General features: G+C 40.6%; 1 protein-coding gene across 1 annotated transcript in view; it reads right to left on the bottom strand.

Moving 5' to 3' along the window:
* The window catches only part of LOC141123532 (cytosolic phospholipase A2 gamma-like), a 98,918-nt gene extending 86,765 nt beyond the window's left edge, over nt 1–12,153 (bottom strand). Inside the window, exons 1-2 of the mRNA XM_073612061.1 lie at nt 11,966–12,153; nt 4,963–4,985 (exon numbers count right to left, since the gene is read on the bottom strand). Of these exons, the coding sequence (XP_073468162.1) occupies nt 4,963–4,985; nt 11,966–11,980 (38 nt within the window). The 5' untranslated portion in view covers nt 11,981–12,153. The remainder of the gene's footprint in view (nt 1–4,962; nt 4,986–11,965) is intronic.
* Between the last annotated feature and the right edge of the window lie 417 nt (nt 12,154–12,570).

Raw genomic sequence — 12,570 nt, 5'->3', positions numbered from 1 at the left:
TGTGATGGTGCTCCCTGCATGTTGGGCCTCTCTATGTGGCTAGGCTGTGAAAAAGTCCCACACATGTGGTATCATAATACTCAGGAGGAGTAGCAGAATGTATTTTGTCATTTGTGGTATGCATATGCCATGTGAGAGAAATAACCTATTACAATGACAATTTTGTGGGAAAAAAATCTTCATTTTGCAAAGAATTGTTGCAAAAAAATTACAATATCAAAAACTTCACCATGCATCTTACTAAATACCTTGGAATGTCTACTTTCAAAAAAGGGGTAATTTGGGGGGTATTTGTACTTTCCTGACTTGTTCGGGTTGCAAGAGATGAGATAGGCCGCCAGTACACCAGGTGTGATCAATTTTTTTTATGATTTGCACCACAGCTTGTAGAATCTCTAACTTTCACAAAGACCAAATAATATCCACTAATTTGGGTTATTTTTACCAAAGATATGTAGCAGTATAAATTGTGGCCAAAATTTATGTAGAAAAATTAATAATTTGCAGAATTTTATCACAGAAACAAAGAAAAATGCGCTTTTTTTTTCAAAATTTTCGGTCTTTTTTCATTTATAGCGCAAAAAATAAAAAACCCAGAGGTGATCAAATACCACCAAAAGAAAGCTCTATTTGTATGAAAAAAGGACAAAAAATGAATTTGGGTACAGTATTACATGACTGAGTAATTGTCATTGGGCTGTCTGTTTTTTTGTTTTCTTAGATATTTCTTAGATAAGGGGAATATAGACTGGTTGGGGCATTGAAAAGGTAGTGCAGTTAGTGTAGGGTCCTGTTCAAAAGTCCACCTTGTCATTGTGGCAGGCTTCATATTTTTTGGCCAAAATATAATTCATCACTGTTATATCTTGAAAGCACCGATGACTTGGAATACACTTTTCTTTTCCATTTACTAATTTATAAGAGTGTGAAAATAAAAGTAGGTGCACTGAAGGAATCGGTGGGATGGCTAGTGGGCGGATTCAGTGGAACCTCTCAAATATCCCACTTGCAAGGCATTTACAAACTCAAGTGGACTGGCTATGCCCTGAAATACCTGGACACTTATATTCTTCCACAATTGAACCAAGTCTTCCCTCTTAACCTTTCACCTCTCCTTTCAGAGGTCCGGATGTTACTTCAAAAGTAGTAATCAGGCCTGTTCTCCTGGTTCGGCCTCTGCAACATTTTAAAGATGTCCATTCTACCTAAATTTTTATATCTTTTTCAAGCTCTACCTAAACATACAGTATACCTGTTTCCTTTGTCCAAAAAAAATGAATCCTCTCTTAATTCAGTTTTTTTGGGCTAGTAAGAAACTGAGAATTTCCCAACACTTATTGACATTAACCAAACGAAGCAGCGGCTTAGCCTTTCCCCATCTTTTGCAATACTACCGTGCCGCCCACCTTGTCAGGCCTATTGACTGGTGCCAGCATACAAGTCGAAAAACAATCGACCGTTCCAAATTCTGTGTGAAGAAAAAGCTGGTTGTTAAGCAGCGGGCCGGGAAGCTGGCCACCCGCATCCTTAACAACCTCCGAGTCATCATCTGTCAATGGGCTCCTCCACTGACAGATGGAAGTAAAGATAACAAACATTTTTTTTTTTAAATGGCGTAGGATTCCCCCCCATCTATACAAGGGCCCTTTGGGTCTTTAAATGACAATTGCGCGGTCGTGCGACGCTGTACCCAAACAAAATTTATCTCCTTTTTGTTCCCACAAATAGAGCTTTCTTTTGGTGGTATTTGATCACCTCTGCGGTTTTCATTTTTTGTGCTATAAACAAAAAAAGACCCACAATTTTGAAAAAAAAAAATTTTTTTTTTACTTTTTGCTATAATAAGTATCCCAAAAAAAAATCTTGATCAGTTTAGGCCAATATGTATTCTTCTTCATATTTTTGGTAAAAAATAAAAATCGCAATAAGCGTATATTGGTTGGTTTGCGCAAAAGTTATAGCGTCTACAAAATAGCGCATAGATTTATGGCATTTATATGATTTTTTTTACTAGTAATGGCGGCAAATAGCGTTTTTTTTGCGAGACTGCGACATTGCGGCATACAGATCGGACACTTTCAACACTTTTTTGGGACCAGTGACATTTATACAGCAATCGGAGCTAAAAATAGCCACTGATTACAGTATAAATGTCACTGGAAGGGAAGGGGTTAATATTAGGGGGCGATCAAGGGATTAACTGTGTTCCCTGGGAGGTGTTTCTAACTGTGTGGAGGAGGGGACTGACTGGAGTGGGAGAAATATCGCTGTTCATAGTTACATAGTTACATAGTAGGTGAGGTTGGAAAAAGACACAAGTCCATCAAGTCCAACCTATGTGTGTGATTATGTGTCAGTATTACATTGTATATCCCTGTATATTGCGGTCATTCAGGTGATTATCTAATAGTTTCTTGAAGCTATCAATGCTCCCCGCTGAGACCACCGCCTGTGGAAGGGAATTCCACATCCTTGCCGCTCTTACAGTACAGAACCCTCTACGTAGTTTAAGGTTAAACCTCTTTTCTTCTAATTGTAATGAGTGGCCACAAGTCTTATTAAACTCTCTTCTGCGAAAAAGTTTTATCCCTATTGTGGGGTCACCAGTACAGTATTTGTAAATTGAAATCATATCCCCTCTCAAGCGTCTCTTCTCCAGAGAGAATAGGTTCAGTGCTCCCAACCTTTCCTCATAACTAAGATCCTCCAGACCCTTTATTAGCTTTGTTGCCCTTCTTTGTACTCGCTCCATTTCCAGTACATCCTTCCTGAGGACTGGTGCCCAGAACTGGACAGCATACTCCAGGTGCGGCCGGACCAGAGTCTTGTAGAGCGGGAGAATTATCGTTTTATCTCTGCAGTTGATCCCCCTTTTAATGCATGCCAATATTCTGTTTGCTTTATTAGCAGCAGCTTGGCATTGCATGCCATTGCTGAGCCGATCATCTACTAGGACCCCCAGGTCCTTTTCCATCCTAGATCCCCCAGAGGTTCTCCCCCCAGTGTATAGATTGCATTCATATTTTTGCCACCCAAATGCATTATTTTACATTTTTCTACATTGAACCTCATTTGCCATGTAGTTGCCCACCCCATTAATTTGTCCAGGTCTTTTTGCAAGGTTTCCACATCCTGCGGAGAAGTTATTGCCCTGCTTAGCTTAGTACCGTCTGCAAATACAGAGATTGAACTGTTTATCCCATCATCCAGATCGTTTATAAACAAATTAAATAGGATTGGTCCCAGCACAGAACCCTGGGGGACCCCACTACCCACCCCTGACCATTCTGAGTACTCCCCATTTATCACCACCCTCTGAACTCGCCCTTGTAGCCAGTTTTCAATCCATGTACTCACCCTATGGTCCATGCCAACGCACCTTATTTTGTACAGTAAACGTTTATGGGGAACTGTGTCAAATGCTTTTGCAAAATCCAGATACACCACGTCTACGGGCCTTCCTTTATCTAGATGGCAACTCACCTCCTCATAGAAGGTTAATAGATTGGTTTGGCAAGAACGATTCTTCATGAATCCATGCTGATTACTGCTAATGATACCGTTCTCATTACTAAAATCTTGTATATAGTCCCTTATCATCCCCTCATGATCACTAGGATTCCTGTTCCTGATCACTAGGAACAGCAGATCTCTCTACTTCCCAGACAGAAAGGGGATCTGTTTGTTTATGTTGACAGATCCCTGTTCTGGCTCTCTGTGGCGCGATCGCGGGTGGCTGGTGGACATCACGGCCGCCGGCCATGCGAATCGGCTCCGGTGGCCGTCTGACCTATGCATTCATTTCAGTCTGGGGAATTTCCCCCCTATGTACCACATGGGTCTCTTATTTGTCCTGACCATTTATTCATTAACCGCTTAAGGACCGCCCCACGTACATATACTGCAGCAGAGCGGCCCTTAAGCGCAAAATTACGTACCTGTATGTGATTCCTTCTTCTGGGTCTGGGGCGCACACCACCGGCGACCGACTTCCGCTGTGATTGGACACAGTGGGAGCCAATCAGCAGGTCCAGTAGACCTGATGTCCGCTGGGACCCACCAATCTTTCCCGAGGCAGACAGAATGGCAGTCTATGTAAACAAGGCAGATCTCCGCTGTGTGACAGGAGAAGACAGAGATCCTGCGTTTCTAATAAGCAGAAACACAGATCTGTCTCCTTAAAGCACAAGCACCCCCCCCTACAGTTAGGAAGCATCTCCAGGGTACACATTTAACTCTTTGATTGCCCCTGATGTTAACCCCTTCCCTGCCAAGGTCATTAGTATGGTGACAGTGCACATTTTTTTTTAGCACTGATGACTGTATTACTGTCACTGGTCCCCCAAAAAAGTGTCAAAAGTGTCACTTAGTGTTTGATTTGTCCACCGCAATGTTGCAGTCCCGCTATAAGTCGCTGATTGCTGCCATTACTAGTAAACTGAAAAAAATAAAAAATATCTCGTAGTTTGTAGATGATAAACTTTTTCACAAACCAATCAATATACGCTTATTGGGATTTTTTTCTTTACCAAAAAAATTTAGCAGAATACAGATTGGCCTAAATTAATGAAGAACTCAATTTGTTAAATTTTTTTATTGGATGCGCTTTATAGCAGAAAGTAAAAAATATTTATTATTTTTCAAAATTGTCGGTCTTTTTTTGTTTATATACTAACAAAAGAAAACTCTATTTGTGGGGAAAAAAGGACATTGATTTTATTTATGTACAGCGCGCAATTGTCAGTTAAATTGACGCAGTGCCGTATCGCAAAAAATGGCCCACTCAGGAAGGGGTCAAAAGCTTCCCGGGCTGAAGTGGTTAATGTTCTTTTACTGGATATGTTTTTGTTTTTTGTTACAGTGAATGCTGATATTAATTGTATATTCGAATGTAAAATATTAAATTTTTTCTATTTAAAAGAATATACAAAAAATACAAAAAAGTTAAATGACTTGACTTACCCGTCTACAATGTCGACATTTTCCTGTGGGAACACAAAAGACACATTGTGAGGTTCAGAAGCAGTTCTGGTGATAGAAACCAAACAACAACAACAAAAAACAATTTTCAGAATCAATGAAAAGTTCTGGTGACGCCGGAGGACGTTTTGCAGTTTGAGGCCCATAGACATCGGCTTTTGTTCCTCTCATTTTATCTCCACAAGTCAATGGAAATTCCAAAGCAGTTGGCAGGAGCTTCTTGTAAAGGAACTCAGAATGATTTTGACAGCAAGGTAACGTTGAACCTGAAAGTACGCTGAGTGCGTTTACACAAGCCCCTCCCCCACTGACCACCCAGAACAGCCGGGAACTTTAAAATGACTCTTCCAGTATTCTTCTAATCAGTAGAAGTGATTCAGGGAACTTTAAAGCCACCCAGTCACTTCTACTGATGGCAAGTGGTCCTCAGGACACAGCTAGAGGATTCAGAATATTGTGCAATTGAGGATCAGGGTATTGGCCCTTTAACGTAAAAAATTGGGGACCCAGTGTCCTCGGTTGCTGGAGGTGAGAATCAATACTGGGGTACTGGGGGTGGGGGGGAGATCAGTGGTGGCCAGTGCAGAAGGGTATTTGGAGGGGACAGGAAGCAGAGCTGAGAGGCAGAGAAGCGGAAGCAGAGGGGGGTATTTTAGGTGAATGGCCCTGATCACCGGCTTGTTAGCTGCTAATCAGAGCTATTGTTTTGTTCAGCAGAATATATTGAACAGTTCTGCTTTTGGTTCATGGTCCCTGGAGTGACCATGAGTTTATAGCAGAAGGAGGAATGTCAGGTCAGTACAGCATACAGACCTGGCCATCTGAAAGCAGTGCTGTAGCTCTGTATGCCATATGGACATGGCAGTAAAAGGGTTAAAGAATACCCCATGTAAAAAAATAAATAAAACAACTTATGGGTCTGCTATGGATTTTAAGGGAGACCTCACTGAGGGGTCCCCCTAAAAATCCAAACCAGACCTTGAATCTGAGCATGCACCCTGGCTGCACTGGACCAGACAGGGGGGGACACCTCCTGAACAATGTCAGACCACATTCCCTCAACATGGGGGGTACCTTGACTACCCCCTGGTAAAGCAGCTCACCCTCATGTTGATGAAGATAAGGGCCTCTTTCCCACAACCCTTATTTGGTTCAGATGGTGCCAAGTGCGTGTGGCAGCAACCAGGTGAGGAATGCAAACACAATGTATCTTGCCTACAGTCAAGCATGGTGGTGGGAGTGTCATGGTCCGGGGCTGCATGAGTGCTGCCGGCACTGGGGAGCTACGGATCATTGAGGGAACCATGAATGCCAACATGTACTGTGACATACTGAAGCAGAGCATGACCCCCTCCCTTTGGAGACTGGACCGCAGGGCAGTATTCCAACATAACGACCCCAAACACACCTCCAATACGACCACTGCCTTGCTAAAGAAGCTGAGGGTAAAGGTGATGGACTGGCCAAGTATGTCTCCAGACCTAAACCCTATTGAGCATCTGTGGGGCATCCTCAAACGGAAGGTGGAGGAAGGCAAGGTCTCTAACATGCACCAGCTCCATGATGTCATCATGGAGGAGGGGAAGAGGACTCCAGTGGCAACCTGTGAAGCTCTGGTGAACTCCATGCCCAAGAGGGTTAAGGCAGTGCTGGAAAATAATGGTGGCTGCACAAAATATTGACACTTTGGGCCCAATTTGGACATTTTCACTTAGGGGTGTACTCACTTTTGTTGCCAGTGGTTTAGACATTAATGGCCGTGTGTTGGGTTATTTTGAGGGGACAGCAAATTTACACTGTTATACAAGCTGTACACTCACTACTTTACATTGTAGCAAAGTGTCATTTCTTCAGTGTTGTCACATAAAAAGATAGAAGAAAATATTTTCAAAAATGTGGGGGGTGTACTCACTTTTGTGAGATACTGTATATGGTCATGTCTATTTATGGTCAATGACATCACCTGGGAGACCCTGCTCCCCTTGTATATAAGAGCTGTCATCCCCCAGACCGGTCATTCAATGGGTGACAAAAAAAGGTGTAGGACATGGGTGCTCAACCTGTGGCCCTCCAGCTGTTGCGGAATTACAAGTCCCAGTGAGCCATTGCAATCCACTGACAGTTACAAGCATGACTCCCAAAGGCATGATGGGATTTGTAGTTCTGCAACAGCTGGGAGGCCACAGGTTGAGCACCCATGGTGTAGGATGTGTCTTGGGTGTGTTGTTTTTTTCCTGTTGGCAGCTCAGGAGTCGCCAGACATCCTGATGGATGTAGATCTGCATCACTGGACAACGTGATTGATGAAGGTTTTACAAAAAGGAACTTTTTCAGGGTATTTTTATTTATTTTATTTTTTTAAATAAAGTACTTTTCAGATGTGTGGGTTTCTTTATTTCTAGGTTGCAACTTTTATTTGTGACTGAGTATGGGTACACATTTACATGGGGGGGCATATCTGGATGCCTCTTACTGTTAAAGGGGGGTTCCAGATTCTAATAAGTCCCCCATGGACCCACACAACCACCAGCCAGGGTTGTGGGGAAAAGCCCTCATTAACTCTTGACAAGGCACCCCCCCATGTTGAGGGCATGTGACCTGGTTTTACACTGTAGGGAGGGGGGTGCATGCTATTCCCCTCTTTTCCTGGCCAGCCAGGCCCCATTCACATGCATGACTGCACATTTTTTCATGTGTTTTTTGTGTGGCACTCATAAGGCAGCCTATTCATTTCAATGGGCTTCCCTACATGCGCCAAAGAAGCTCCTACACCTTTTTTGGGCATAAAGCTTCACACATTTTATTACCCCATATTGGCATGTTTGTCCTGTTTTTTGTCTGGCCACTAGGGATGAGCCGAACACCCCCCTGTTCGGTTCGCAGCAGAACATGCGAACAGGCAAAAAATTCATTCGAACATGCAAACACCATTAAAGTCTATGGGACACGAACATGAATAATCAAAAGTGCTCATTTTAAAGGCTAATATGCAAGTTATTGTCATAAAAAGTGTTTGGGGACCCGGGTCCTGCCCCAGGGGACATGGATCAATGCAAAAAAAAGTTTTAAAAATGGCCGTATTTTCAGGAGCAGTGATTTTAATAATGCTTAAAGTCAATCAATAAAAGTGTAATATCCCTTTAAATTTCGTAGCTGGGGGGTGTCTATAGTATGCCTGTAAAGGGGCGCATGTTTCCTGTGTTTAGAACAGTCTGACAGCAAAATGATATTTCTAAAGAAAAAAAAGTAATTTAAACCTACTCGCAGCTATTAATGAATTGACGGGTCTCGGCAATACACATAAAGGGTCACCGGGTGGCCCTCAGTTATATAAGCACTGTCAGAAGAACAGAAGCATCACACAGCTTCTAGGGGTTCTCCTTAATATCCATACCAGACCTGAAGGGCCTAGTATGGAATTTGAGGGGACCCCCATGCAATTTCTTTTTAAAATTTTGGTTCAGAGTTCCCCTTATTATTCATACCAGACACAAAGGGCCTGGTAATGGACTGTGGGGGAATCCCATGCCGTTTTTTTCAATGACTTTTATGTGTATTGCCGAGATCTGACAATACATTATAGCCTCGAGTAGTTTTAAATTACTTTTTTTCCTTTGAAATGTCATTTTGCTGTCAGACTGTTCTAAACACAGGAAACATGCGCCCCTTTACAGGCATACTATAGACACCCCCCCAGGTATGAAATTTAAAGGGATATTACACTTTTATTGTTTCACTTTAAGCATTATTAAAATCACTGCTCCCGAAATAACGTCCGTTTTTAAAACTTTTTTTTGCATTGATTCATGTCCCCTGGGGCAGGACCCGGGTCCCCAAACACTTTTTATGACTATAACTTGCATATTAACCTTTAAAATTAGCACTTTTTAATTCTCCCATAGACTTTTAAAGGGTGTTCCGTGGCTTTCGAATTTGCAGCAAACACCCCAAATTCTCCGAAATTTGGCGAATTTGCGAACAGCCAATGTTCGAGTCAAACTCATGTTTGACCCGAACAGACAGCCCATCCCTACTGGCCACTTATGAAATGCGTAGATGTGAATGCATCCTCAGGGTCTGGTATAGATTGTTAGAGGGGCTTCCAATTATTTTTTTTGCGTTAAAATCAGTATCAGACCTGAAGTCTCTGGTATGGTTTTCCTGGGGATCTCACACTTTATTTTTTATTTTTATGTGGGAGGTACCCCCTTAAAATCCATACTAAGTTCAGGTCTGGTGTGTATTTTGGGAGGAGTGGGGGGGCTCTACGCAAATGTGTTTTCTTTTTTATTTGTGTTGTAGCAAAAGTGACATTTACAAAGTACAAAATGATACAGTTTAAATTGCTGACACAATATCATCATTATTATTATAAGTAGTAGTAGTTGTAGTAGTAGTTGTAGTAGTAGTAGTAGTTGTAGTAGTAGTTGTAGTAGTAGTAGTAGTAGTTGTAATAGTAGTTGTAGTAGTAGTTGCAGTAGTTGTAGTAGTAGTAGTAGTAGAAGTAGTTCTAGTTGTAATAGTTGTAGTTGTAGTAGTAGTTGTAATAGTAGTATGTGTAGTAGTAGTAGTAGTAGTAGCATTAGGAATACTATTTTTGCTCATAATAATTAGAATAGTTAATCCTATATCTATATAGTAATTAGTAAGTAGCAGTGGCGGCTGGTGCTCCATTTTTTTGGGGGAGGGGGGCGGGCAGCAAACAAACCACCCGACCCCCACCCCCGTGCATTTGGTCGGATGGATATCATATCCCTATGTCCCTATCTCTATCCCTATCATACCCTTCATGTGGGTCAGTCGGTGGGCGGTACTCATGCAGTCAAGCTCTGGCTGTGTTGGCGGCGATGCAGAGCAGAGAGATCGCTCCGATGAGGATGACCATCTACCGCATCTCCCTGTACATCCTCCCCAGTGCCGGCCAATACGGTCGCTTCTCCTCTCATCCAATTGGGTCTCACAAGCAGGAAGACAATAGTTAATATTAATGTCACACAAGTGGGTGGGGTCAGGGTGCAATGCTCTGCGTCCGAGCCTACCCTATTTTGAAGCCAATTAGAGCCTCTGGCTCTAATCATGTGCCTCAAAAAAGAAAAAAACACCCATTGGAATCCATGCGTCCGGCACCCTGCATGTAGATTAGGGGGGGCGGCGATCAGTGTGATGAGTATACAATGTATGGGTGTGATGAGTATACAATGTATGGGTGTGATGAGTATACAATGTATGGGTGTGATGAGTGTGCAATGTATTAGTGTGATGAATATACAATGTATGGGTGTGATGAGTGTACAATGTATGGGTGTGATGAATATACAATGTATGGGTGTGATGAGTATACAATGTATCAGTGTGATGAGTATACAATGTATGGGTGTGATGAGTATACAATGTATCAGTGTGATGAGTATACAATGTATGGGTGTGATGAATATACAATGTATGGGTGTGATGAATATACAATGTATGGGTGTGATGAGTGTACAATGTATGGGTGTACAAGCAAGGAAGTCTCATTCTTGAAGGTGGGCTGGGAAGGCTTATTGATGGAGGTGGGGAGGGAGGGCTCATTGATGGATGTTTTGGTGTGATTAGTATACAGTATGGGGGTGATGAGTATACAGTGTATTGGTGTGATGAGTATACAATGTATGGGTGTGATGAGTATACAATGTATCGGTGTAATGAATATACAATGTATGGGTGTGATGAATATACAATGTATGGGTGTGATGAGTATACAATGTATGGGTGTTATGAGTATACAATGTATGGGTGTTATGAGTATACAATGTATGGGTGTGATGAGTATACAATGTATGGGTGTGATGAGTATACAATGTATGGGTGTGATGAGTATACAATGTATGGGTGTGATGATTATACAATGTATCGGTGTGATGAGTATACAATGTATGGGTGTGATGAGTATACAATGTATCAGTGTGATGAGTATACAATGTATGGGTGTGATGAGTATACAATGTATGGGTGTGATGAATATACAATGTATGGGTGTGATGAGTATACAATGTATGGGTGTGATGAGTATACAATGTATGGGTGTGATAAGTATAGAATGTATCAGTGTGATGAGTATAAAATGTATCAGTGTGATGAGTATACAATGTATGGGTGTGATGAGTATACAATGTATGGGTGTGATAAGTATACAATGTATCAGTGTGATGAGTATAAAATGTATCAGTGTGATGAGTATACAATGTATGGGTGTGATTAGTATACAATGTATGGGTGTGATCTGTGATGAGTATACAATGTATCAGTATTTTATATTAAATATTGTTTTTCTTTCTCAATTTTTTTTTAATTTTTAAAATAGATAAAAAAATAAAAAAAACACAGAGGTGATCAAATCCCACCAAAAAAAACTCCATGTGAAAAAAAATGATATAAATTAGACATGTGCAGAATGAAAAAATTAGTTTTGTTTAATTTAGTTTCAATTTGTTATTTACATTAATTTGTTTAGTTAAATTTAGTTTAATTTTTTTTCGGAATTAGTTTTGTTTATTTGTTTTTGAATCAATTTCAATAGTTTTCCCAATTTCCAGAAAGAATAAAAAGAATGGAAAATAAAGGAATAGAACAGAAAAAAAAAATATTTTTATTTTTCTATTCTATTCCTGTATTTTGGATACTATTTTATAGTCTTTGGAAATTGGAAAACTATTCAGATTCGAAAACGTTTCTAATTTGAATTTTGTCCAAAATGTTTTTCGTTATTTAGGATACATTCAAATTTGGTACTATTCTAATTTGGAAATTCGGATACATCCGAATTCCCAAATAACGGAAATTTGTCCAAATTTTAATTTGGTACGAAACGAACCGAAACATGTCTATTATAAATGTCATTTGCATACAGCATTGCATGACTGCGTAATTACTGTAACAGTTAAAGTAGAACAATACTGAAATGATTTGGTATCACACTGATAGAAATGAATAGAAAGTCACTCACCTCATTGGCGGCCATTGGAGATGAAGGAAGGTCACCGCTTATCTCTCAATATGTAATTCTGATAAAACAAAATGCAGTAGTAAGACTTGTGAAGAGGATGATCTCAGATATACAGAAGACAGGATGGAGATGGGGGTACCAGTAATCAGATGATGGTAGAAGTGTGGTTGGGAAGGTTTATTGGAACGTGTGTGATTTTTGAGTCTTTTATAATCCATATCTGATGTAATATGATTGGGTGGTTCTCAGACTCCTCCCATGAAGTTATCAGAACATGTCAGGCGCTGTTGGTGAGGCTTTTTAAACAATAACTCTTCCAAGAATCTGCAGGCTGCAATGTGATAAAGATTTTAAACACCAAAACAGCAAAATAGACAACAAAAAAACGTGTAAATGATATGTGAAAGTCCATAGCAGTCCAAAGTTTAAATCAATATACTCAGGTTTGCCAGTATTTTTTACTATGGCGATCGTTGCAATATTTTATGTCACGCGGTATTTGCACCGTGGTTTTTCAAACGCAGCTTTTTTGAAAAAAAAAAACTTTAATGAATTTTAATGCAACAAAAACACAGTATATAACACAATATATAAAACAATTTTAT

Source organism: Aquarana catesbeiana, linkage group LG01 (genome assembly GCF_042186555.1).
Source record: "Aquarana catesbeiana isolate 2022-GZ linkage group LG01, ASM4218655v1, whole genome shotgun sequence".
NCBI lineage: Eukaryota > Metazoa > Chordata > Amphibia > Anura > Ranidae > Aquarana > Aquarana catesbeiana.
The sequence above is the reverse complement of the archived record's forward strand: the minus strand, read 5'-3'. Positions and strand labels throughout refer to the sequence as shown.